This window comes from Leucopleurus acutus (assembly GCF_964270905.1).
Source record: "Leucopleurus acutus genome assembly, chromosome: 19".
NCBI classification, from domain to species: Eukaryota; Metazoa; Chordata; class Mammalia; order Artiodactyla; family Delphinidae; genus Leucopleurus; species Leucopleurus acutus.
The window spans coordinates 27,300,414-27,325,721 of NC_139161.1; the positions used below are offsets into that span (position 1 = coordinate 27,300,414).

The window sequence follows — 25,308 nt, forward strand, 5'->3', positions numbered from 1 at the left end:
AAGGCAGGGGAGGTAGAGGGCCAAACGGAGTGGGGAAAACAGGACCCGGACCCAGAGGACAGAAAGGCAAGGGCCAGAAGAGGAAGTTCCGCGATCCAAGGAAGAAGATGCGGGTCAGGTGAGGGAACTGAGGCCGCACGGTCTTACCAGCGCCCCGACCCGCTGTGCGCCCTGAGCGGCCACCGGGGCCGCGGTAGGGATGAGGGGGCGGCTTGGACCCGCGCCCCCGAGAGCCTCCGAGGACCTCCCCGCGACCTTTGATCCTCCCGAGGGCGACGCAGGAGGGAAAAGCCAGGGCGGTCGGAATCTGACCCAGACCCTCGCGCCCCACCTACTGGCAGCGGACCCAAGGCAATTTACGGGACCTCTGTGCGTCTCAGCTAGTCTTCTATGAATGCGGATCACTGCTGGGACCTACCCCGGGGAAGACTGTTGTGAGCGTTAATTGAGATAATATATGGTGGCTAGTATTTCTGTACACCTCTCTAGAAACACCACCACCACCCAACACAACGGGCTCCTTCCCTTCCTGGAGATTACGGTGGATGGAAGAGAAGATCTATCCCAGGACAGATTTACAGTGTTCCCTTCTCCCTATACCCTCTAGTCCATCGTCCCCCGTCGGGAAAGGGATGTTACAAAACCCGGTCCTCACTCTCGGGAAGCCTACGCTGAAACTGAAGGGGCATGAATGGTACACACGCAGGAAAACGACTTCAAAAGCCTTAACCGGATTCAAAATGGACAGCATCAGACAGTTCTCTTGGGAGAAGGGGTGCCAGCCCCTCCTGTCCAGCTGTGCGCTCTGACAAAGTTTGGGATCTACCTGGCACAACCTGCTCACTTCACTAGGCCAGTCCCAGTTGAAGGAGAGGCTGGTCACCCGGGGAAGGGGTGGGGGAGGGTCGGGGAGGGGGAGGGGCACGGCACTCTGTGTTGGCAGTTGCCATGGTTTTGCTCCGAGTTCTGAGTGTCAACCTGCCCACTCCCTGAGACACTCAGGTCCCGGAAGCAGTAGGTCAGAAGCCTGAGGGGGCTGAGGAGTGCTACCTCTGGAGCCCATCGGCACACCTGTTGAGATGGAAGCCTTAGATGGACAGGGGGGTGAAGGGGACCAGCCACTAGAGAAGGTGCAGTGGGGTTGGGGATGTGAGGGAGTGAGGAAAGGAGGGCCCTGGAGGGGCTGGTTTGGGAAGGCAGAGAGTACGAAACTCAAGGAAGGAGAGAAGAAAGAAAAAGGGCGAGGTACACGAGTTGGCAAGAGACTGAAAGAACAAGAGAAGGTTAATTCATTCAGACAGATGTTTATCAAGGACATATATATCTGGCAAGATGATGGGAAGGTTCTCGGCAAGATGACTGTTGTTTATGAAGACACACAGGCTCGGGTGTGTGTGTGTATGTGTGTGTGCACATGCGTCATGGTCTGTGAGGTCTGTCTGATTTGTGTGGTGTGTTTATGGAATTGATCAGCCAGAGTCCCCTCTCTCTCGGGTCTGGAGGAGGCTGTGTCCCGTTCCCTCTCCATCTTTCTCCCTCCCTTTCCCTGGTCTATCCCTTCAGAGTGGTCTGGGCCTGGTTCTTCCTTGTGCGCCCTGAACACAGGCAGGAATTAATGCTCACTTTTCTGAGAGGCTTTTGAAAGGTCAGGTGTGAATCTCGTGTCAGTCTAATCCTGTGCTATGACTTCAAGTATTATTCCACAGTCACTTCTTCGTTATTAATTTTCAGCTTTTTTTGCCCCAGCTTGCTGTCAGAAAGTTCCTTCTCATCATCACCATCACTGTCATACGCTTTCTGAGTGCCCATTAGCCCATGGGCCTGGGATTTTTAGGCACTCAATAAGTGCTGAATGAATGAGTAAATGAATCCCTAATCATTCCCCCCAAGGAGTTACTTAAACTTCTTGGTGCCGTTAGTGTTCTCATCTGTAACCAGGAATAATGATTTCTAGCCTCACAGAATCTGTGGGAGAATAAAATGAGTTAATGTTTATCAAGTGCTTTGCAAAGTTAGCTAGTATACTGTGCTACAGTTATTATAAAAGAAATGGGTTGGGCGTTCTAGCTTTTCTAAGCAGGAATTCTCAGAGATGGTTTTCTTTGCCTGGGGCTTACTCACCTGAGTGCTGGCTCAAGGACGAGGTCACTGGGAAAACGGAGAAGGGCTTTGGCTGGCATCTGGACCAGTGGTTGCCCAGCACTGCCCCTCAGGAGCAGTAGCCCAAGCCCCCCAGCTGACTCCTGCCCCTGCCTCCTCCCAGGGGACGGATGGACCCTGCTTAGAGGGGAGCTCCGGCACCATCCCTGCCAGAGACTCACTTGTGTGCCAGGCCAAGGGCCTGGACAAGGATACCTTCAAAATTGTGAGTAAGGGGCCAGCCCAGGACCCTGTCCCCATTCCCCACATGTCAGGAGACCTGGGTCAGAAGTTGGCAGGCCTCAGACTCATAGTTCACAGCCCCGCTTGACACACTCTTGGGAAGGAAGTGGGGTAAGAGGTTGACGGGAGCCTCCTCAACACTTCCTGGGCCATAAGGGTTGCAGCTGGGCCAACCTGCTGGCTCTGTGGGGCTGCCCAGCTGCCTCTTGTTTTTCCTGTGGCCCCTCACTTCACCTGTTGCCTCCTAAGTGTAAAGAATGTCTAAGGCCGCTGAAGAAGTTCCTGCGGAAGTTGCACCCGCCGAGGGACCTTCCCCAGGAGAAGAAGCTAAAGTACTTGAAGCAGAGCCTGGTGGTCCTAGGGGACCACATCAACACCTTTCTGCAGCACTACTGCCGAGCCTGGGAAATCAAGCACTGGAGGAAGTAGGGCAGCCTCCCTACCCTTACCACTACACTCACTCCTGGGCCGACCCCTCTAGAATCAAGGTCACACCTTAGTGAAAATCTCCTAGTTCTTTATCTTAGTGTGAAAGAGTCAGGATCCTGGAGTGAGCATGGTGAAGGGGGATGGGGAGAACAGGGTCCGCTTGCGACTCTGGGCAGCACTGAGTGGACAGAGGACTCTCCTGACCCCGGAGGGAATGGCCTCTGATCGAATAACTGCTGTGTGGTGTGGGGGGCTCCTCACCGATACAGGGTAGCCAAGGTCTGGCAAATCCCCATTACTCCACGTCCCCAACCAAACACTAAGGAGGCAGCATTTCCCCCTGGGTGGTTCTGGCCACAGGACAAACGCTGGAGGGAGAGGGGCTGTGCTCCGCCCCCCTCAGCCTTGGGCTTGGACTTCTCCCCTGCAGGAAGCTCTGGAGATTTGTCTCCCTCTTCTCAGAACTGGAGGCGAAGCAGCTTTACAGGCTCTACAAGTATACCAAGAACAGCCAGACGGCCAAGTTCCCGGTGAGGTTCCTCCAGGGTCCAGCTGAGGGCTGGTTGGTGTGTTCTTAAATTGTGAGGGGAGGCCTGCAAGTGAAGGGCGGCATTTGGGATCGTAATTCCCCAACCAGGGATCAAACCGGCGCCCCCTGCAGTGAAAGCCGGGAATCCTAACCACGGGACCACCAGGGAATTCCCTGAAGGGCCCTCTGATATAGCCAGCACCCCTCAGTCCCTTCCACACTCACTGCCTGAGGAAGACGCCACTGCCCCTGCGGTGGGCACAGAGTGGGGCTGAAGAGGGCAGAGACTCAGCTTCAAGTTCTAGATATTTATTCATCCTCCACACCCACACCCTGATGTGAACAGGGGCAAGGACTGTTCACAGTCCTTGGAGAGCCATGGGCAGGGATGATTGGGGCCAGGCAGAAAGGCACAGCCAGCTTGGGGGAGACTGGAGATTGTTGCAGAGGACAGAGGACAGAGGACAAATTCCTGGGCAGGGACTTCCCTGGTGGTCCAGTTGTTAAGACTCCGAGCTTCCAATGCAGGGGGTGTGGTTCGATCCTTGGTCGGGGAACTAAGATCTCACGTGCCATGAGGCATGGCCAAAAAATTAAAAAAAAAAAAAAAAAAAAGATCCTGGGCAGGCTTTGTCCAAAAACAGTGCTTCTCAAACATTTTGGTCTTGGGTCACTTCTACCCTCTTAAAAATCATTGGGAACCCCCCAAAACCTGTATTCCTGTAGGTTACATCTATTGATATTTATTTGCCCTACTAGAAATTAAAGCTAAAGAAATAATTCAAAATATGTATTTACTGATTCACTTAAAAATAAAAACAAGGAGTCCATTATATATTAACATAATTTTTATGAGCGTTAACTATATTTTCCAAAACAAAAAGATTTAAAGAGAAGAGTGGCATTGTTTGACGTTTTTGCCAATCTCTTTAGTGTCTGGCTTAATAGAAGACAGTTGGATTCTCATATCTGCTTCTGCTCAATCTTTTATGATATAGTGATTTGGTTAAAGTGCATGAAGAAAACCCAGCCTCATACAGATATATAGTTAAAAGAGAGGAGCCTTTTATTAGTGTTTTCCGATAATCGTGGATAGTTTTCTTTGCTACCACACCAAAACTCAGAAAGTGGCAGTTACTTAATGCAGTGTGGAATCTGAAACCATATTGATGAATGTTTTAAAATAGAATTAAAAAAATTTTTTTTAATTAATTATTTTTTATTTTTGGCTGCGTCGGGTCGTCATTGTTGGGTGTTCACTGCCGTGCTTGGGCTTTCTCCAGTTGCTGTGAGCGGGGGCTGCTCTTTGTGGTGGTGCGAGGGCTTCTCATTGCAGTGGCTTCTCTTGTTTCAGAGCTCAGGCTCTAGGCGCACGGGCTTCAGTACTTGTGGCACGTGTGCTCAATAGTTGTGGTGCACAGGCTTAGTTGCTCCGCGGCATGTGGGATCTTCCCGGACCAGGGCTCGAACCTGTGTCCCCTGCATTGGTAGGCGGATTCTTAACCACTGTACCACCAGGGAAGTCCCAGACATTTTTTTTTAAACCAGTTTTAGGTTTACAGAAAAATTGAGTATAAGGTATAGGGTTAGCCAAAAAGTTAGTTCGGTTTTTTCCATATAATGTTTCAGAAAAACCCGAACCAACATTTTGGCCAACCCAATACAGAGTTCCCATATCCCACCCTTTTCTGTCTTCCTTATTATTAGCACCTTGCATTAGAGGGGTACATTTGTATCTTTGATGAGCCAATACTGATACACTATTAACTAAAAAAATAATGTCCATAGTTTACATTAGGGTGCACTCTTTGTTTTGCACATTCTGTAGGTTTTGACAAATGTACAATAACATGTATCCACCATTACAGTAGCAAACAGAATAGTTTCATTGCCCTAAAAATCCCCTGTGCTCCACCTATTCATTCCTCCCTCCTTCCCCCAGACGCCTGGCAATCACTCATCTTTTTATTGTCTCCATAGTTTTTCCTTTTCTGGAATATCCATGTAGTTGGCATCATACAGTAGGTAGCCTTTTCAGATTTGTATCAATGAACTTTTCACACTAGGTTACATTAGATTCCATTGGTTTCTCTCTTGCACTTTGAGTGGACCCCACTTTTCAGGGGGTCTGTGAGGTTAGAGTATTTCATAGAGCACACTTTGAGAACCACTGATCCAAAAGAATAATCACAGATAACAGTTTTTATGTACCAGGCACATTATGTTCCCTCATGTCATCTTCAAAAGTAACAGTAGGGCTTCCCTGGTGGCGCAATGGTTGGGAGTCCGCCTGCCGATGCAGGGGACGCGGGTTCGTGCCCCGGTCGGGGAGGATCCCACATGCCGCGGGGCGGCTGCGCCTGTGAGCCGTGGCCACTGGGCCTGCGCGTCCGGAGCCTGTTGCTCTGCAGCGGGAGAGGCCACAACAGTGAGAGGCCCGCGTACCGCAAAAAAAAAAAAAAAGTAACCCCAAGTGGTAATTAGAAGTATTGTCCACAGTGTGTAAATGAAGGTGGTGAGGTAAAGTAACGTGACCCAAGCCACATAGCAAGTGGAAGGGAAGAACTGGATTCTAACCTAATCTAGTTCAAAGGAAAGCCCCGCCCTGACCTCACCCCACCCACTGCTCTAGCTGTGCAGCCTTAACCAAATCCTCTCTTTCTCTGGGTATTTATTTCTACCTCTGAACATGAATGAGTGGATTTAGTGATTCCCCTTCTGAATATAAGGAGCTGCCATTTTGGTGATTCTTGGATTTCAGCAGCAGGAAAATTTCAAAAGATGTTTTCAGGCTCTCAATTTTAATTTTGCAAAGGACTTTAAAATAAGTACCACTGTTTCATTACAAACACATAAGACACTATACTCAAAAAAGAGATGAAGGACATATCCCAACGGAAAGAGACACCCAAGAAGGGACAGTTGGCAGCCTGGTCTCAATGTCCCCATGGTCCCCATCTGTGGCCCTCCATCCTTCTGGCTGCGCAGGTGTGAGGTGCAGTCGGGCCGAAGCTGTTGCCTAACAAGGGCAGGGCTGGGGCTCTGGCACATGGGCCCCTCTCTTCTGCTCAACACTGTGGCCCCCTTGCAGGTAGCCTTCTACCCTTTGGACATCCCGGAGAGCTCCTTGCCTGCCAACAAGGAGGACAGTCTGCCCAAGCTCTGCACTGCCTGGGGGCTGCACAGTCACCTCAGTGCCATGAAGGAGAGGCTGTCCAAGATGCATGCCCCGGGCTGCCAGGTCTCCCTGCTCGGGGAACTGAGAGCTGAGGGCCACAGCAGGAGAGGTAATGCCTGAAGGAGGGGCCTGTGTGTCCCGTGGAACACCTGACATAGTCTTCATCCCTCCTCCCCATCTTCTCTTCATCCCTTCATTTCTTTTACTTATTCATTTATTTATTTATTTATTTATTGGCCGCACCACGTGGCATGTGGGATCTATTTCCCAGAGCAGGGGTCGAACCGCACCCCCTGCATTCACAGCACGGAGTCTTAACCACTAGACTACCAGGGGAGTCCCCATCCCTGCATTTCTGTTTTCTTTTTTTTAATAAATTTATTTATTTATTGTTGGCTGTGTTGGGTCTTCGTTGCCGCACGCGGACTTCTCATTGCGATGGCTTCTCTTGCTGTGGAGCATGGGCTCTAGGTGCGCGTGGGCTTCAGTAGTTGTGGCACGTGGGCTCAGTAGTTGTGGCTCATGGGCTTTAGGGTGCAGGCTCAGTAGTTGTGGCACACGGGCTTAGCTGCTCCGTGGCATGTGGGATCTTCCTGGACCAGGGCTCGAACCTGTGTCTCCTGCACTGGCAGGCGGATTCTTAACCACTGCGCCACCAGGGAAGCCCCATCCCTGCATTTCTCTTTCTGTCCATTTTCCTTCCCCCTCTCCACTCTTTCTTTTCTCTTTTTCCCCCTTTCCCCGCAGGTATGCTCATTATAGAAAGTTTGAAATGTACAGATAGTATAAAATAGAAGAGAGGAAAATTACCCATCACCCACAGGTATGACTATTAACATTTAGGTGTGTTCCCTTCACTGTTCTGTTTCATCCCAACCCCCCAACCCGGAGGCCTCAGGAAACATGCCTTTTTCAGTTAACATGTAAACAAAGCACTTTCCCGTACAACCAGAAGCAGAGCAGAGATGTTTCTAGAGGCTAAGAGCAGGGACTCCCGGGAAGTGTCCAAGCAGCAGCAGAATGTCCCCTCAGCTTTGGGCAGGGTATGGGCAGAGGAGGGGTTCATTCCACCAGGGAGGAGGCCGTCCAGCCAGCTGGCCTGGGAACCGACTTCCCGGCAGCCTTGGCCTCTGCAGTGACTGCGTGGCCTGGCTCTCTGGACAGAGGGTGTGGGATTAGGGGGCAGAGACTCTTCAGTGAGAGGGACCCCAGCCAAGGTTGGAACCTATGAAGGCCCCTCCTGTGCACTGAGGTGCAGAGAGGTGTTGGGCCACCTACCTCTCACCCTTCTGGAACTGGCTTTTTGCTTAGCTCCTGGGGGAGAAGATGAAGGCAAATGGTAGCCTAGGACCGCAGAGCATGGTCCTAAACTGGACCCAGGTGTTCCTCTGAAGGCCAGGCTGGCTGGGGCAGCCCTCAGGGCATCTTCACCAGTCACAGTCCACCAGTCACTTGGACCAAGTGGGAGGGCAGGAATGAGGATGGGTCAGGTACAGAGGGCCCAGGTCAGGCAGCTACTGAGATCCAGAACTCTGCCTGGGCTCTGCAGGGGCCCGTGGTCCCAGTGCCTATTGTTTAAATTGAGGAAGTGAAACATACAGTGGAATGAAGGCCAGTCCATCATTAATATGATGTAGGTCAGGGACTTCCCTCGTGGTGCAGTGGTTAAGACTCCGTGCTCCCAATGCAGGGGGCCCAGGTTCGATCTCTGGTCAGGGAACTAGATCCCACATGCATGCCACAACTAAGAGTTCACGTGCCACAACTAAGGAGCCAGAGAGCCGCAACTAAGAAGCCTGCCTGCCACAACTAAGACCTGATACAACCAAATAAATAAAATTAATTACTTGATTTTAAAAAATGATCTAGGCCAAGCTGTCCATGAATCAGATGAGGAGAGTGAGGTGCAGGCTTTTGGGCCAGCGTCTCCCTGTACCAAGAGCTTTGTATCTCTTAATTTCACCCAAACCCTGCAGCATCCTGATGAGATGGGCATTATTATCCCCCTCCTACAAATGCACAATCTCAGAATACAGGGTAAAGGGTAGGTCTGGAGGAGGTAGGTTTGGGACAGGATTTAAAGAAAGGAATAAGGAGAGGGAGGGGGAAGGGGAAAGAGGTGGGAGGGACGTGTGCGTGGAGGTGAGGGGGCAGTGAGTAGACAGGCTGGGCTCAGGGGTGAATGGCCGAGCACACTGCAGAGGTGCAGGCTGGCGTGTAACAGGAAAAAGGCTTGGATGGTGGGATAAGAAATTGGGCTTGAAATTGTAATTCTTAAAATAACATTTTATTACAAGCATAAGCATATCCTAGAAAATTAGATAATTCAGATCAGCAAAAAATAAGAAAATATAAACATTGTCATCCAGTTAGCACTTTCCAGATGTTTTTTATGTATATAAATACCTGTATTAAACAAAAATGAGACCATGCCGTATATAGGATTTTGATTTGAACTTGCTTTTTTCAGTTATAGAAACCTTCCATGTTAACATCTTCATTTCATCTAATTGTTGAATTAAATACTCCACTTTCAAATTTTCCCAGCAAAGACATCTTTTGCACTGGTTTCCCAAACCCTGTGTTTCACCTGGTTATGTCTCTTAAGCCTCTTTTAACCTAACCGAGTCCCCTTTTTTACACCCTGGCCTGTCGAAGAGATCAGGCTATTTTGCAGAATGTTCCAATTTCTGCTTTTTTCTTATTACTTCCTTTTGGTAATCTTTGAAGCTTGTTCTTCTATCCAGGAGCAGGATTGTAGGTCATGAGTCTCGATGAATTCATATTAAACACGTTTTTGGCTGGGATATGTTACAGATGAGGCTGTGTTTTTCACATTGTGTTACATGAGATAACACATATTACCTGGTAGAGCCACCATGACTGAGTGAATCACCAAGTCTATCGTGCAGTTAAAAGTGACCTGCATGGTGTTTCTTGGGCACCACGTTCATGAGTCAGTTCTTAAGGAAAAAGATGGCAACGGTGTTTGCAAACAACCCAGCAACAAAGTACTGGGAATTGGGCTGTGAAACTAGAGAGAGGAGTGGGGAGGAATCAGAGTCGGAAGCCAGAGGTCTAGTCCCGACTGTACCCCTAGCTTGGTTTAGGCTTTGAACAGCAGCCCGTTTCCTTACTCTGTGCCTGTGTGAGATCCCCCAACTGTAAATTGGAGGGATACCATCTCCCTACCCCACAGGGTTTCTGTGAGAAAAGAGTAAGGGACATAGGTTGGAAGCAAGATAAGATTTTGTTGTTCTTCCTTTGAGTCCTTACCATGCCCCCCACATGTTACAGACTGAGATTCTCTAACTATTTGTGATGTCATCAGCACCGTCTCTGACTTTCCCTTTTTCAGGTTCTTTAAGGAAACTTCCTCAACAACCAAAACTCAAGAGAAAGAGGATTAAGGAAGCCCCAGAAACTCCAGAGACCTGCCCACAAGAATACCCAGCTGGGGCAGAGGGCCGGCTCGCCCTGGATCCCGGAGCACTTGTACCTGAGGGCATGGGGGACCAATGAGGGGAAAGAAGAAATTGTCTCTGTCAAAAGGATGCTCAGATCTTAATTATGTATAAATGGGGCAAGGAAATAAACATCCTTAATACAGTTTGACTCGGCTAAGGTGGTCACTGTGTCAAGGACCATCAGTCTGGGTGGAGATACATGTAAATAGACATTACAACGGGGTGACACAGGTGCCTGGGGAAGACCTCAGGGGAGGTAACACAGGCACTGATGTGTTTGCCAGGGAAGAGCACAGGTGGGAGTGGAACGGGCCTGGGGTAAGTCAGAGAGTGATAACTGGCGCCTGCCTAAATCGTCTGCCCTTGATCTCGTGGGAAAGTTAGCGGGGGGACAGTGAGAAGGGAGATGCCAGGAATGAGCTGGTGTGACTCGGTTATCAGGCAAAGTGCACGGAAGTGAGAGAGAGTAGAGGCAGGAGACCAAAGAAGTAACCCTATTAATAGTCTTAGCTAGGAACTATACTCAATATTATGTAATAAGCTATAAGGGAAGAGAATCTGAAGAATAGCATACATATGTATAACTGAACCACTGTGCTGTACACCTGAAACTAACACGATATTGTAAATCAACTGTATTTCAATTTTTAAAAATTAAAAAAAAAATTCTTAGCTAGGATGTTGGTTCAAACCTGTGGTCCAAAATTGGCAGCCCATGTGCTGAATTCAGACCACTGATGTGTTTTGTTTGCCCCTTGTGGTGGTCTACTTGTTTAAAACATTTTTATAAAGAATGTCAGTTGCCAATATTAACTTGGTACATTTCACATTATAAACAACAGCAGTTTAAAAAACCGGCCACACTTGGACCTGTCTTCTCAAATGACCACACCTGGCTGGGGCTGAGACACACATGGGGCTCAGGTTTCACTGATACTCTTTCCAGTTCACCACAGTCCCCACCCTCCCGGTTGCCTTACACACTGGCCTTCTTCACTTCCTTTCTATCACCTTTTGATCCTTTTAGCCTTTAGTATTTGTTACCCTTAGGGTATATACAAATGCAATGAAGCTGTGCATGAATGGGGGAGGAGTGAATTTGTGAGACTAAGGTAAAGTTGACAGTTTTTGGTGACAGAAGTGGGAGATGAGAAAGGAAGGGAAGGGGAGGAAGTGAAGGTGGTACATTGTTTCTAGCTAGAAAGGCCATGTGGATGGAGGTCAATTCCAGGAGGAGAAGCCCGTCCAATTGTATTCCAAGAACACAGAAGAATCAGGACTCTGCTACCGGCAGCAACATACAGTGCCCAGTATGGGCTGCAGCGGATGGGACCAGAACAAATGTGTGTGACCCTTTTTCCTTTCCTCTCTCAATTTGTACTCAGGAGTGAATATCATCAAAGATTTAAAATGTTAAAATGAATATCAGTCTAGACTTGAAGACCAAGTACAGGGAAGCATAAATAGGGAAGGAGGTGGCAGCCCCAGCTGCTTCTTTGTTCCTGGTACCCATTGCCTCCCAGAAGCAAAATGAGAGGCTAAGGCCTGGGATCAGCCTTACTGGGTGTTCCTGACAGTCCTGACAAAGCAGGGAGGATTTTATATGGGAGAAGAATCTGAAAAAGAATGGGTATATGCATATGTATAATTGAATCACTTTGCTGTACACCTGAAACAAACACAACATTGTAAATCAACTATACTCCAACATAAAATAAGAATTAAGTTTAAAAAAAAGAGCAGGAAGGATTTGTGAGAGAAGGGCAAGCAGGCTGGAGGGTAACCCTGACGACTGGGGGCTCTCCAATTTTCTCCACTCTGAGAGATTTCACTGACAAGTCCCAGGGAAAGGGCTGGCTGTCTGGGGAACGGGACAGAAGAAGGTGAACCCTGTGTGCGAGGCAGCACCGCCACCTAGAGGAAATATGGAACTCTACAGCCTTCTTCTTCCCGTGGAAAGAGATGGAGACCAGGAGGAAATGGGGGAGCTTCCTACCAGCCTTGAGGACAATCAGGAGGCCTGAAAGCAAAATGGGCAACAGGTGAGGCTTCGTTTTGGAGGCTCCTTAACTCCTTCCTCAAATTCAGTAGGATCTCAGAATTCTAAAAAGGTAGATCACATGACATTGCTCTGCTCAAAACCCTCCAACAGCACAGAGGCCTTTTAGGGCAGTGAAAATACCCTATATGATTCTAGAATCGTGGATACATGTCATTATACATTTGTCCAGACTCATAGAATGGGCAGCACCAAGAGTGAACCCTAATGTAAATTATGGACGCTGGGTGATTATGTTGTAGCCATGCAGGTTCATCAGTTGTAATCAATCTACCCCCTGATGGGGGATGTGGGTAATGGGAAAGGCTGTGCACGTGTGGGGATGGCAGTATACAGGAAATCTGTGTACCTCCTGCTCAATTTTTCTGTGAACCTAAAACTTCTCTGAAAATAATGTATTAAAACAAACAAACAAGCAAAACCTTCCAAAAGCTTTTTCCCTCATGCATGTTAAAAGCCAGTCTTTGCGAGGGCCTGCAAGGCCCTCGATGATCTATCCCTGTCCATTCTGTTGCCTCTCTGCCCTCATCCTTGCTTTTCTCATACCTGTCAAGCATACTCCGGCCTGAGGGCTTTTTCACTGGCTGTTTCCTCTGTCTGGAATGTTCTTCCCAAGCAATTACAATAGTACCCAGCATGTAGCAGGCACTTAACACACATTTGATGAATGAATGATTTAATGAATAAATGAACCAAAATAGACCTTTCACCCAAACACCACCTGGTTCAGAGGGGATAAAAGAGGCCCAAGAGGAAAGGTTACTTCTCCAAGGTTGAGAAGGAAGTCAATGCCAGAAGGGGGACGAGAATTCAGACCTGATGACCCCAGGCCAGTACACATACCACACACCAAGGACACACGTTCCACCTGCTCTCAGCCAACATGCTCATTTCCCACAAAATGTCAGTAACACACAAGACCCAATGTATGACTTCTCCTAGGATCGGCTGTATTTTCTTAGTAACAATATCCCTAAGGTGGACTTGGGGACACCAGAAATAGTGGGTGGGGGAGGTTATTTGGGGGTGGGGAGCCTTGGTGGAAACCCCAAACCACACCTTGACCTACGCTGCCTGTGGATAGGCTCACCCTGAGGAACATGCCTCACTGATGGCTCCTCTCCTAGTGAATAATGGATACTTTCCCTAAAGTCTCAAACAGAAGAGTCTCCTGACCACAGATGTAATGATTAACTGCTACCTGACCCACGCCCACCCCAGGCTACCAGAGTCCCCTGGCCGTCTTTTCGTAATAACACTGCGGCAAATGCTATGACTCCGGAGAGACGGCAAAGTGCTTTGCATCCATTCTCCTCGGACCTTCATGTCAAACTTGTGAGGGAGATTCTGCCCCATTACAGAGAAGAAAGGAGGGGCTTAGCGGCTACCACAGCTGAATTGAGAGATGGACTTTCCAGGTCTCCTGACTCCACATCCAGTACTCCTGGGTTTTGACTTTACAATTTTTTTCCTTTGTGCAGGCAGACATTTCCTATTTTTATATAGTTAAATGATCAGTCTTTTCTTTTAAGGCTTCTTTATGACTTTGAAAGGTCTTCCTCACTCAGAGAATATTTAAAATTCTATCTTTCCTTCTTCTAGCACTAGGATTTCAGTTTTTACATTTAAATCTTTGGTCTATCTGAAATTTATTTTGATTTAAGTTGTGTAATAGGATTCCAATATATATATATTTTCAGGTGGCTAAATGGTTATCCTTGCGCATGCGGGAATTTATTTATAGGATATAACATATAAGGGAAAAATCCACCTTTTCTACATTGTTTTGAAATGTCATCCTTATATACTAAGTTCCTGACTTATTTGGGTCTATTTCTGAACTTTCTGTTCTGGTCTATTGATCTGTCTGTTCATGTAGAGTTGGGTTTTAATGAAAAAGGAGAAAAAGATATACAATAACAAAACAGGATATGATAGGAAAAGAGTATACAGATTCTAAAAAGAACCAAATGAAAATTTTAAAATGAAAAATAATTATTGATATTAAAAACTTAATAGTCAAGTTAAACAGAAGACAACATCTGAATTCACACATTAATCTTGACATCATAAAGCAAAATACTGTAACCAGACATTATGGGCCTCCAGCTAAGCAGTATGTTTGCAAAAAATTTGAAACTGAATCTGATTAGATTTCTAGCTCTATTACCAGCTCATAGGAAATACAAGGGACTGAGGAGCACATTAAATGATACCATGGGGACAGAATCAGCAAACTCTTGAAGATGTGAAAATTCACAGAACAAACAAACCAGTTACTTTAATATATAAACTTCAAAGGGGGGAAAAAAGAGGAAAAGAAAATCTAAAACTTAAAAGAGATTGAAGAACTATGACCAAAGGACGTAAGAGGACCATGTTTGCACCCTGATTGGAACAAACCAGTTCTACAAAAAAGTTTCTGAAACATTCAGGGAAATTGAACACGGGCTGACAAATTTGATGATATAAAAGGATAAGTTAATATTTCTTAAGTGTGGTAACAGTATTTTGGAGATATATATATAAGGTTTTTAATTTTTTTTGGCCATGCTGCATGGCATGAGGGATCTTAGCTCCCCGACCAGAGTTTGAACCCCTGCCCGCTACAGTGGAAGCATGGAGTCTTAACCACTGGACCATCAGGGAAGTCCCTGGAGTTATATATATATATATACATATATATATATATATATATATATATATATATATTTTTTTTTTTTTGCGGTACGCGGGCCTCTCACTGCTGTGGCCTCTCCCGTTGTGGAGCACAGGCTCCGGACACGCAGGCTCAGCGGCCATGGCTCACAGGCCCAGCCGCTCCGTGGCATGTGGGATCTTCTCGGACCGGGGCACGAACCCGTGTCCCCTGCATCGGCAGGCAGACTCTCAACCACTGCGTCACCAGGGAAGCCCTACATATTTTTAAAGTCTTTATATTTTAAAGATAAACAGTAAAATATTTCTAGACAAAACAGTGATTCTTGGATTTGATTTAAAATAATCCAGGACTTCCCTGTGGTGCAGTGGTTAAGAATCTGCCTGCCAATGCAGGGGACACGAGTTGGAGCCCTGGTCCAGGAAGATCCCACATGACGCGGAGCAACTAAGCCCGTGTGCCACAACTACTGAGCCTGCACTCTAGAGCCCGCGAGCCACAGCTACTGAAGCCCGTGTGCCTAGAGCTCGTGCTCTGCAACAAGAGAAGCCACCGCAATGAGAAGCCCGCGCACCGCAACGAAGACCCAATGCAGCCATAAATAAATAAATAAATTTATATATTTAAAAAACCCTCCTTTAAAAAAAAATAAGGTACTGTCTGGAAGTGATCACATTCTTTTCAAACTTTATATATCCTGTCCGGCTTAACTATTTTATGCAGTTGTCCAGAAATTTTTTAAAATTGTGGGAACTCATAAAACTTAACCACCTTAACTATTTTTAAGTGCACAGCACTGTTAATTATATTCATTGTTGTGCAACTGATCTCCAGAACTCTCATCTTGCAAAACTGAAACTCTACTACTAAGCAGCCTCTCCCCATTTTCCTCCCCTCCAGCCTTGACAACCACTTTTCTACTTTCTGACTCCTCTAGATAGCTCATGTAAGTGGAACCATCCAGTATTTACTCGCTCTCCTCTCCCTTTTGTGACTGGCTTATATCAGTTAGCATAATGCCCTCAAAGTTCATCCATGTTGTAGCATGCATCAGAATTTCCTTCCTGTTTAAGGCTGAAGAATATTCCATTGTATGTATGTACCACATTTTTATCCATTTTTTATGCGTTCATCCATTGATGGACATTTGGGTTACTTCCACCTTTTGGCTATTGCGAATAATGCTGCTATGAACGTGGGTGTACATATGATCATGACAATGGCTTTAACAAAGCTTTAAATAAAATGCTGCATAAGTACCAAGAAGTGGCAACTCAAGCTTTAAGGGAAAGCTTCCCTTGTCCTTTCAGCTCGATGAAGGAGATTTTATGCAAGAAATGGCATTCCATACAACAGAGGAAATAGCATGTTCAAAGTCATGGAGATGTAAAAGGAAAAAAATTTAAATTCAGTATCACCAGGGAACTCCCTGGTGGTCCAGCGGTTAGGACTCCATGCTTTCACTGTGGAGGGCTGGGTTCAATCCCTGGTCGGGGAACTAAGATCCTGCAAGCCGCACAGCGCAGACAAAAAAAAAAAGTTCATTATCACCAAAGGTGGCAGGTGACGAAGTCAGTGCTGGCTATTCCAAGTGCAGGTGGGATTTTGTCTAAATGTTGATCAATTTTCTTTGTAATCTTTTAAAATCTCGTTTCATTTCCTGAGTGCTTTAGATACATGCTGTTTCATGGTGGATTTTTAAAAAGACCTAATGTGACCCCGCCATTCATAGGAGGAAATAAAACACAAAGAGGCTTATAATGACATATCTCAAATTCCTACTGTTGAGAGGCAGGGCTTGAACCCTAACCCACACCCAGGGTTTTCTCCATTGTCACCAGGTCTCATCACCCATTCTCAGCCTTTTAGAGTTAGAAGACTAGGGAAAAGAGTGGTGTGATTAATTCTGTAAAGATCAGAAAGTCCCCTGCATTAATGCAGTGCTTATCGTTTCCAAAGTACTTTCACGAGCACCATCTCCAGAGGCTGTTACCATGTGTCTTCTCTGCCACACAGCTCACTTTTGTAGAGCAAGAACACTGTTGTTCTAGTTCCAACAGTTTCTCTCACACTGTTCTCTAATAAAAAGTCTGTGATGTTTCAACAATCCCAAGTCCCAACCAAAAGTGAGCACAACTAAATTGGAAACAGATACACTATGAATGCAGGAACACTATATTTATTAAGTCAATAATTCATTTTTAGCAATACAAGTACAGAATATATCACAATGCTGATTACAAACATACTTAGTATGGTTTAATGGTTACAAATAATGGTGGGCACTACAAGTTTGTGATAAGGATGACATGAAAGGTCATTCTGACACAATGAAGAATTAACTGCCTTTAAAAAATCTATCAATGACCTTAGGTATTTCTATAGAAATTACTGTGGCACTATTAGTGGGGATTTTCATGTAAAGAATTGACAGTGATTTGCTTTTGTTTCATTAAGAGATTTTTGAGTCTATTAAACTAAAATCCCCTGTTGCTTAGTAAAGTATAAAAATAGTACTGACCTGGTAATATTTAATAAAACATAGCATTCATTCACATCATAAAAGTGGAACTAAATTGAAAAGTTTTAGTTACCATGGCAACATATCTTCCCATAAAAGAAATCTACAGAAATGAGTAATGTTACACAAATGGTACCTGCAAAGTTATTTAGTGATCCAACACTTGTGCACCACAAACCAAGTTTTCTAGATACCTATATATAGCATATATTTTTAATCTTAAATTTTACTTTTGAAAAAAAAATGTGCACTTCAAAGAACTCACTAAGGCCACTCATGCTATAGATGCCTAGGACTGTAATTAAAGAATAGCATTATTTTAAAAAATGCCAAAGCACACTCCTTCAGATCACCAACAGGGTAAAACCAGTTTTCTGCCTAAAACATTCCTGAGATCTGTGGACAATACAACTACTAGTGTTCAAGCTGGAGATTAATTCAAATGTCAGATAAAAAAAGGAATTTTCTAGCAAGAACTGAGGTCCTCCAAAGCCAAGAGGTGAAATATACATGTTAATTCTTAAAGCAAAAATAAAACTCTTAAAAACGTTTTTACTTATAAATAAGTATTTTTCCAGTAGTAACTTTGCCATCCAGAAAAAGAACAGTTTGGAAGCAGCAAGGCTACAAATTCAGGGGAAAAAAACCAACAAAACTGAGTAGCAGTTAACACAGGTATCCTCTGCTTTCTGAAAGTTCACTTTATGCTACTCTGCTTTTATGAAAGACCTACATTAGCACCTGTTTTTGCTAACTGAAAAAAATCCAAAAGGATCTTCACTCTTACGAAAAAAGGTGAAAAGCAAAATTAGCATGCAGCGCTTGTTTTGCAGACAGCTGTTATAGAGGCAGTGGCACCCTGAGCGAGAGTGGCACTGCCGAGCTCCTCCCCTAGAACTACGCTCAGTATCTCAGCTTCAAGCCACAACTGTGCGAGTTTCTGTGCATTATCTCAATTTATTTTGTGCATCCATTAGCAAGACATGTCCTAAGGTAACTGCCTCTCTGCTGTTCACCTGTTTTGGCTTAAAGAGGTTTCATGGGAACGCTCTACTTTTGGATAGCGGTGAAAGCCTCTACCTGCTACTCAGCAAACCATTCTTTCAATCTGTAAAGTATGGCCAAAAGCTTCAATCATGTTCTAGGCATGTGTTTACTGTTCAGCATTCTGTCTGCACTATAAGGCGCAGCCAGATGGCACTCTCATTATTTATGATTGCAGCCGCTGGACCTGGTTTTCACAATATTATGAACCCTTCTCTAACAGGCTAAGAACAAAGGTCTTTGTCAAATCTTTCATTTTCACAAGTGAAAGCACACCTGTGTGGGGATTACCCCAAAGCAATAATGAGTTCATTTTTTGCTGAACAGAGGCAAAATTTGATGATAATAAGGGTCTTAATGCTTCAGGCAAAGTCAGCTTTGGGGACCCATAAAAATTATGGTCTAAAAAACCCAACTGGCTCTCCTAAACTGAACGTAGGAGTGACCGACCACCTTTGTGGCTCACGAATGTTACAGGGCTCCCTGATGCACCCAACTTGAGTAGCACCAAACTTCAGCAAAAAGACTGGGTAAGAGAGAAAAAATGAAAGCCAGGAAAGGATGAGACCAAAGGCCCCTTATTTAATATTACTTTGCTGAACTTCCAGAAAAATCTTTTAAGTTGGTCTAGGATTTCTGACACACAACCCCACCATATATAAAAAGTTTGTTCAAGCAACTGGCTATTGTGAGGTAATTTTATTCTTTGCTTTGAGATTTTGTCTAACCCCAAAAATCATGATGATATTTACCTCCCTAACTTATCCTAAACATCCCTACTGAAAGGATAAATCCCACACTTAAAAAATTATTAGGGTATTATTCTTCATTAAAACCAGAAATAATAGCACATTAAGTTATATCACTAACAGAAACTGGCAATCTCTCTTCTCAACCTAGAGTGTCCGCATTAAGTCAAAGTATATGGATTTACAGAAAACTACATTAAAGCAGTGGCAATAAGGGGGAACTACCAATAATGACTTTTTTTTTTTAAGAAAAACTGGCAGCCGTTTAATATTATCACCCTGTGATCCTAGGCTTCTAAATATCATGTTGCTTTATCACTGAGTGAGCTAAGCTGAGTTCAGACTGAATTAGAGAAGATGAGGCCTTAAGTCATTTGCTTGATTTTATCCTAGGAAATGCTATATGTGCACAAAACCAAAAATATAGATTAAAAAAAAAACTTCATATGAAAACATAAGTTTCAAAATATTTATTGAAAAACAATTTACCATGACATTCCTATACCACAAACATACCACAGGACTCTAAATAACCAACAAAAGTGTACAAAGCCTATCCTTAAAGTATCTTTGGAGGTATTAAATATATAGGCCCATGAGGATAGAGCTGAGTAACTTAAAAATGTTAGTCCTTGGTCACACAGACTATTTGGTAATTAATAAAGAGGTGCCTCTTGGCATTAGATTGTAATAAACTGGAAGGGGGAGGTGCAGGTGTGCCAATGTACTCTTTTCAAAATTAAAAATAATTCAATTTGAGGATTAAACCCAGGTTTCAAAATCACATAGCTATAATCTTAGGGTCTGGGCTTGCTTCATCTCTTTAGGTACCTCCCCTAGTCAATGCCCACTTGGGGACTTAAAAACACCGGCTCATAACTAACAAGACGGCAAATGACAGTTTTAAACAAGGTTGTATTTAGGAAGTCCAAAAAAGTGTTTAAAATCAAATTTATCTGGAATCTCCAATTACTTTTTCTGTAGTCAATGTGGTGGACAGTTTAGATTTTTTCCCCCTCCCACCCCAACATGCCTGTTAAAAGAAAACCAAAATTCAGCACACATCCACTCACCCACAGACCACTCCCAGCATTAGCCAGGAGCAACATCTCTAACAGCCAAGTCATGAACCCCTGAAAATAGGGGGGAAAAACCCTGATTCTTAACTATAGAGGCACCAAATAGGCCACTATAATAAGAACTGAGGTAACAGCAAAAGACCTTTTTTGTTTCTTGGATTGCTACATGTCACAACTTCTCAAATTTGAATATTACCTCAACATTAAATAACCTGACTGGCTTAAAAAAAAATCAAAACCCAATAAACAGAAAGACAAGTTAGTGAAATAGATAAATCATTAGGGGAATCTTTCTACTTGACTCTTGAATTTCAAATAAAATGACCTAGCTGCACTATTATTTACCATAAACATGAAGGATTTCTAAGAAGACTTGCTGTTTTTCGGAAGTCATTTTTCCATTAATCCCCATAAACCACACAGTAACCTATAATTCCCATCTGGACATGAGCTATTTCATGACTCTCAGCCAATATACTTGCTAACTGTGTTGCTTATTAGGGTAACATTTAAAATGAGGGAGATGGCTGCAGCAGATATTTATAGACTTGCTTATGGCATTGCCATCTGTGTACCTTGACTAAAATATGCCACTGAAATTGCCAAATTCCCCTAGTTTGGTGTCTATTACATGAATATAACTTTTGCATGATCACTTTTCATTATACATCTAAATGAAATCATTCTACTGACAAAAGTATAGGCAGGGGCTAAAATATAATCTAAAGCTTCTGGTCCAAATAACCCCTTTCTACATTAGGCTGGTCCTTTTCAGATCCTCCTGGTCCTGTTAGCAAACGCTATCAGAGCATCTTGCATTTTTGTACCCCAAAAAAACACAACAAAACCAAAACAACCAAAGAGTTAGAACTGCTGGTTTATCAGCTTTCCTGTTACTTACAGATCAACACTGGTCCAGTTCAGATGAATCTGACAGTCCTTCCCTTGTAACAGAGCTCTGGAGTGGTTGTATCCACTTCTCTGGGTAAGGTAGCCAAACCTAAGTCTGGATGTCCCTCTTCTATTAGTACTTGTGTTAACTTTTCTATACTGCATATAAAGATTTTCCCCATAAAATTTCTTTACAATACAGTATTGAATACCTCCTCAAGGAAGAATTATATGTTAAAAAGTTGTTAAAATCATCCTTACATAATAAGAATGCAACTCTTTTAAACTCTTAAATAGTTTTATTTAGGGGTTCTATTTTTCTTTCAGGCTTTCTGCAAAATGAATTATTTTTTAAAAAGAAAAAAAAAATTCCTGTTGTTTGTTCTACTAGGTTGAAAATATGGGCCAGATTACTTACACATGCGGTACATGCTGAATATAACTGAATATATGCTTATTCCTATGGACACTCTGCAAGATAGGGATCACCCAAATAGGGTCAATGGACTGGACCAGTGTTTCAATGCAAATTCCAGCCCCGAAAAAACAACATGATTTTGATTTCACAGTATGAATTCCCTGGAATCTGGGAAAAGGTAAATTAGTTAACTGAGGTCCTCCCTCAGCAGCTCGGTCCCTCAACATTCTGAGAAATCAGGAAGGACTGCACCACTTCTTCAGTGGACTGGGGGCTGGTGTTGACATCTTCAAGAGCATCGGTCACTGAATACTGCCGATCTCGCAGCCGGTTCCAGTTAGACAGAACATTGTGATATTCAAACACTTTCTCGTAATTTCCAACGGAGTTGTAAAGTTTAATGAGACCTCGGTAATCATATTCTAGTCCACTGTAGCCTTCACCAAAAAGTTTCTTCCCTGAAAGTAAACATAAAAAGAAAGAAAACTCAAATAAATAATGAAATAACAAGTAGTTTCCACAACACAAGCTCAGTTCTTTAAAATAAGGTGGCTTCGTTTTACTCCCTTAAAAGGAATAGATTCAATTCTTTTATCAGCATTCACCAACATAGTCCTAACCATAATCTACCTCCAGGACTTAAAAGAGATCTAAAGAATGGCAGCACCTTCAACAGTAGAAAAATACATATGCACAAGGCTATTTATTACAGCATTGCTTATAAGTGTGAAATATTAGAAACAAATGAAGATTTGTTTCAATCTACTATGGAACATCCACTCAACTATGGAACATCCATTCAAGGCATACTATGCAGCTATAAACAGAGGAGGGAGCTCCCAGCTCCTTATGAATTGACATGGAGTCATTTATAGGGTATACTGTTGAGTTAAAAAAAAAAAGCAAAGTACAAAAAAGTACCAAGAGTTTGCCACCTTTTATGTATAAAAGGGAAAATAAAATATTTATGTATCTGAACATTTGTGCAAAAAGATACACAGAAAATATGGGACTTCCAGGATTGAGCAAGGTAATATATTATGGATAATGAGCAATCTCACATACATGAATATATGATTTATTGGCAAAGGTAGCACAGCAGAGGGGAAAGGACAGTCCTTTGAAAAACCGGTCCTGGTCAACTGTATATCCATACGGAGGAAAAAAAAGGCGGGGGGTGGGGGATTTGATTGCTACCTCACACCATAAACAAAAATCAATTTCAGGACTGTGGATCTAAATGTGAATGGTAAAATAAAGTTTCCAGAAGATAATCTTCCAAAAGAGTATCTCCATGACTTTGGGGTAGGAAAAGATTTCCTAAACAGAATACAAAAAGTGTTAACCATAAAAGAAAAGAGCAATATTTGATTACATTAAAATCCAAGAACTTCTGGTCTTTGAAAGGCACCATCAAGAAGTAAGAAGTAGGGACTTTCCTGGTGGCGCAGTGGGTTAAGACTCCATGCTCCCAATGCAGGGGGCCCAGGTTTGATCCCTGGTTAGGGAACTATATCCCACATGCATGCTGCAACCAAGAGTTCGCACGTGGACTTCCCTGGTGGCGCAGTGGTTAAGAATCCCCCTGCCAATGTAGGGGACACGGGTTCAAGCCCTGGTCCGGGAAGATCCCACATGCCGCAGAGCAACTTAGCCCATGCACAACTACTGAGCCTGCGCTCTAGAGCCTGCGAGCCACAACTACGGAAGCCCATGTGCCTACAGCCCATGCTCTGCAACAAGAGAAGCCACCTCGATGAGAAGCCCGTGCACCGCAACGAAGAGTAGCCCCCACTCGCCGCAACTAGAGAAAGCCTGCACGCAGCAACAAAGACCCAATGCAGCCAAAAATAAATAAATAAATAAAAATTTTAAAAAATTAAAAAAAGACAGAGTTCGCACATCACAACTAAGGAGCCTGCCTGCTGCAACTAAGTCCTGGTACAACCAATCAAAAAAGAAAGAAAGGGAGGGAGGGAGGGAGGGAGGAAGGAAGGAAGAAGCAGTAGAGTGAGAGTTATCTGCAACACATTTAACCAACAGATACATCCAAAGTATATAAAGAACTTCCATAAACCAATAAGAAAATGACAGACAAGTCAATATAAAAATGGGGACAAGTTTTAATAGGCACAACATTCAGATGATGACCACAGTATCTTATTTTGTAATAGGGCTGAACTGAAAACAATTCAAATGTTCCAAATATCCATTAACAGTAGAATGGATTAAATAATGATATACTAATCCAATACAATATTACACAGCGCTGGAAATTAACAAGCAACAGTGATATGAACAACACAGATGTATCTCACAATTGATGTTCACCAAAAGAAACCAGGCATATAAAAATATACATTGTATGATTTCATTTATATCAAGTTAAAAAACAGGCAAACTGGGTCTATGTTAAAATCAGAAGAAGGGAGAGGATGGGCTGGGGGTAGTGTTTACACAAATATTTAAAAATAACTACTTTTGCCTTTACTTGACACTCTACTGTCATATTTCTTACTAGTGGCTTCAACATCAATAAATAATCTTTAGCAAAATGTTTCAGATGATTTCTGAGTGGTTTCTGGATATCCTTAGCAGCTCTAAACTCATTTAAGTCTTAATAATAACACTTCCCTATACAACATATAAGACATGTTGATCTCTAATCAATTGACTAAGAAAATTTTAAAGTAACATACCAATTGCTATAGATCGCAGATAAAGTTTCTCAGCATTTTCATACTGATTCATGTCATAATTATATAAAGAAGCCAGATGTCCCACTGAAAGGGCTACTTCATAATCTTCTTGACCAAGAAGTTGCTCTTTAATCTGAATTGCTTTGATGTGCATTTCTTCCGCTTCCTGAAAAACAATTAAGGTGTATTAACTATTAGATTATACTTTTTCTTATGTCAACAATTCTTACCCCATGAGTAAGATTCTTCTAAATGCCAAAGACGTCTTATGGATGGCATAAGGTAATCTGATCAGAGAACACACTATATTCTTCCAAAAATTGCCTATGGGAAGCCTTACTGGTTTGGGGAAGCTGTGCACATAAGCTGATGAAAGTAATAGTGTCATATACCAAAATGACAAAAGAAAACCTGTCCTTGTCATAAAAAATTGTTAGAAGAAATTAACATCAAAATATTCTAAAATGAAAATTTCTTCTTTCAGTTAATACACTCTAAAATTTAACTGAACCTTGTAAAGAAACTCTACACTACAGTATGTTATTTTACATAGAAGTACACTTTATTTTTTGGAGTTTTGACAATTTTTATTCCAACAAACCAAATTCAGGTTAATTGAGAAATGTGTAAACTGATTTTTAGATAAAAATGAATGTCTTAAGCAGCAACTCTCATCCCTTCCTTATTGTGACCCTGTAATGGACAATAAGAATCTATGACCCAACATTCTAAAAGGGAACTAAATTCAGTAAATTTTTATCATCACTACGATTAATAACACTTGCAATATCTTATATTTCTTACATACCTATTATGTGGCAGGCATTCTGCTAAGTGCTGTACTTAAACTAATAGCTAAGAGCTATGTTTTAAGTCTAACTTAAACTACTAGCTAAGAGCTATGTTTTAAGTCTAACTATAGTAACTGTTTTAGTCTTTATGGTTTGATACATTTATTTTTCTAGGGTCTGTATTTTTGAATTTTATTTATATTTTGACTGTCTTTTTTTAAAAATTTATTTATTTTTATTTATTTATGAATTTTGGCTACGGTGGGCCTTCGTTGCTGCGCGCGGGCTTTCTCTAGTTGAGGCGAGAGGGGGCTACTCTTCGTTGCAGTGTGCGGGCTTCTCATTGCAGTGGCCGCTCCTGTTGCGGAGCATGGGCTGTAGGCGCGCAGGCTTCAGTAGTTGTGGCTCACGGG

The 25,308-nt window shown here is 43.4% G+C and overlaps 2 protein-coding genes across 2 annotated transcripts in view; one reads left to right on the forward strand and one right to left on the reverse strand.

The window, feature by feature from the left end:
- Nucleotides 1-1,079: 1,079 nt before the first annotated feature.
- CHCT1 (CHD1 helical C-terminal domain containing 1) lies at nt 1,080-10,040 on the forward strand (the record flags this gene model as incomplete). Its single annotated transcript, XM_082861593.1, has 6 exons — nt 1,080-1,130; nt 2,264-2,365; nt 2,632-2,807; nt 3,242-3,341; nt 6,432-6,627; nt 9,877-10,040. 6 exons carry the CDS (start codon nt 1,080-1,082, stop codon nt 10,038-10,040), a joined length of 789 nt encoding a protein of 262 aa, XP_082717719.1.
- An 11,311-nt stretch (nt 10,041-21,351) lies between these two features.
- APPBP2 (amyloid beta precursor protein binding protein 2) overlaps nt 21,352-25,308 on the reverse strand; it is a 62,367-nt gene continuing 58,410 nt past the window's right edge. Inside the window, exons 12-13 of the mRNA XM_082859922.1 lie at nt 24,105-24,270; nt 21,352-21,863 (exon numbers count right to left, since the gene is read on the reverse strand). Of these exons, the coding sequence (XP_082716048.1) occupies nt 21,610-21,863; nt 24,105-24,270 (420 nt within the window). The 3' untranslated portion in view covers nt 21,352-21,609. The remainder of the gene's footprint in view (nt 21,864-24,104; nt 24,271-25,308) is intronic.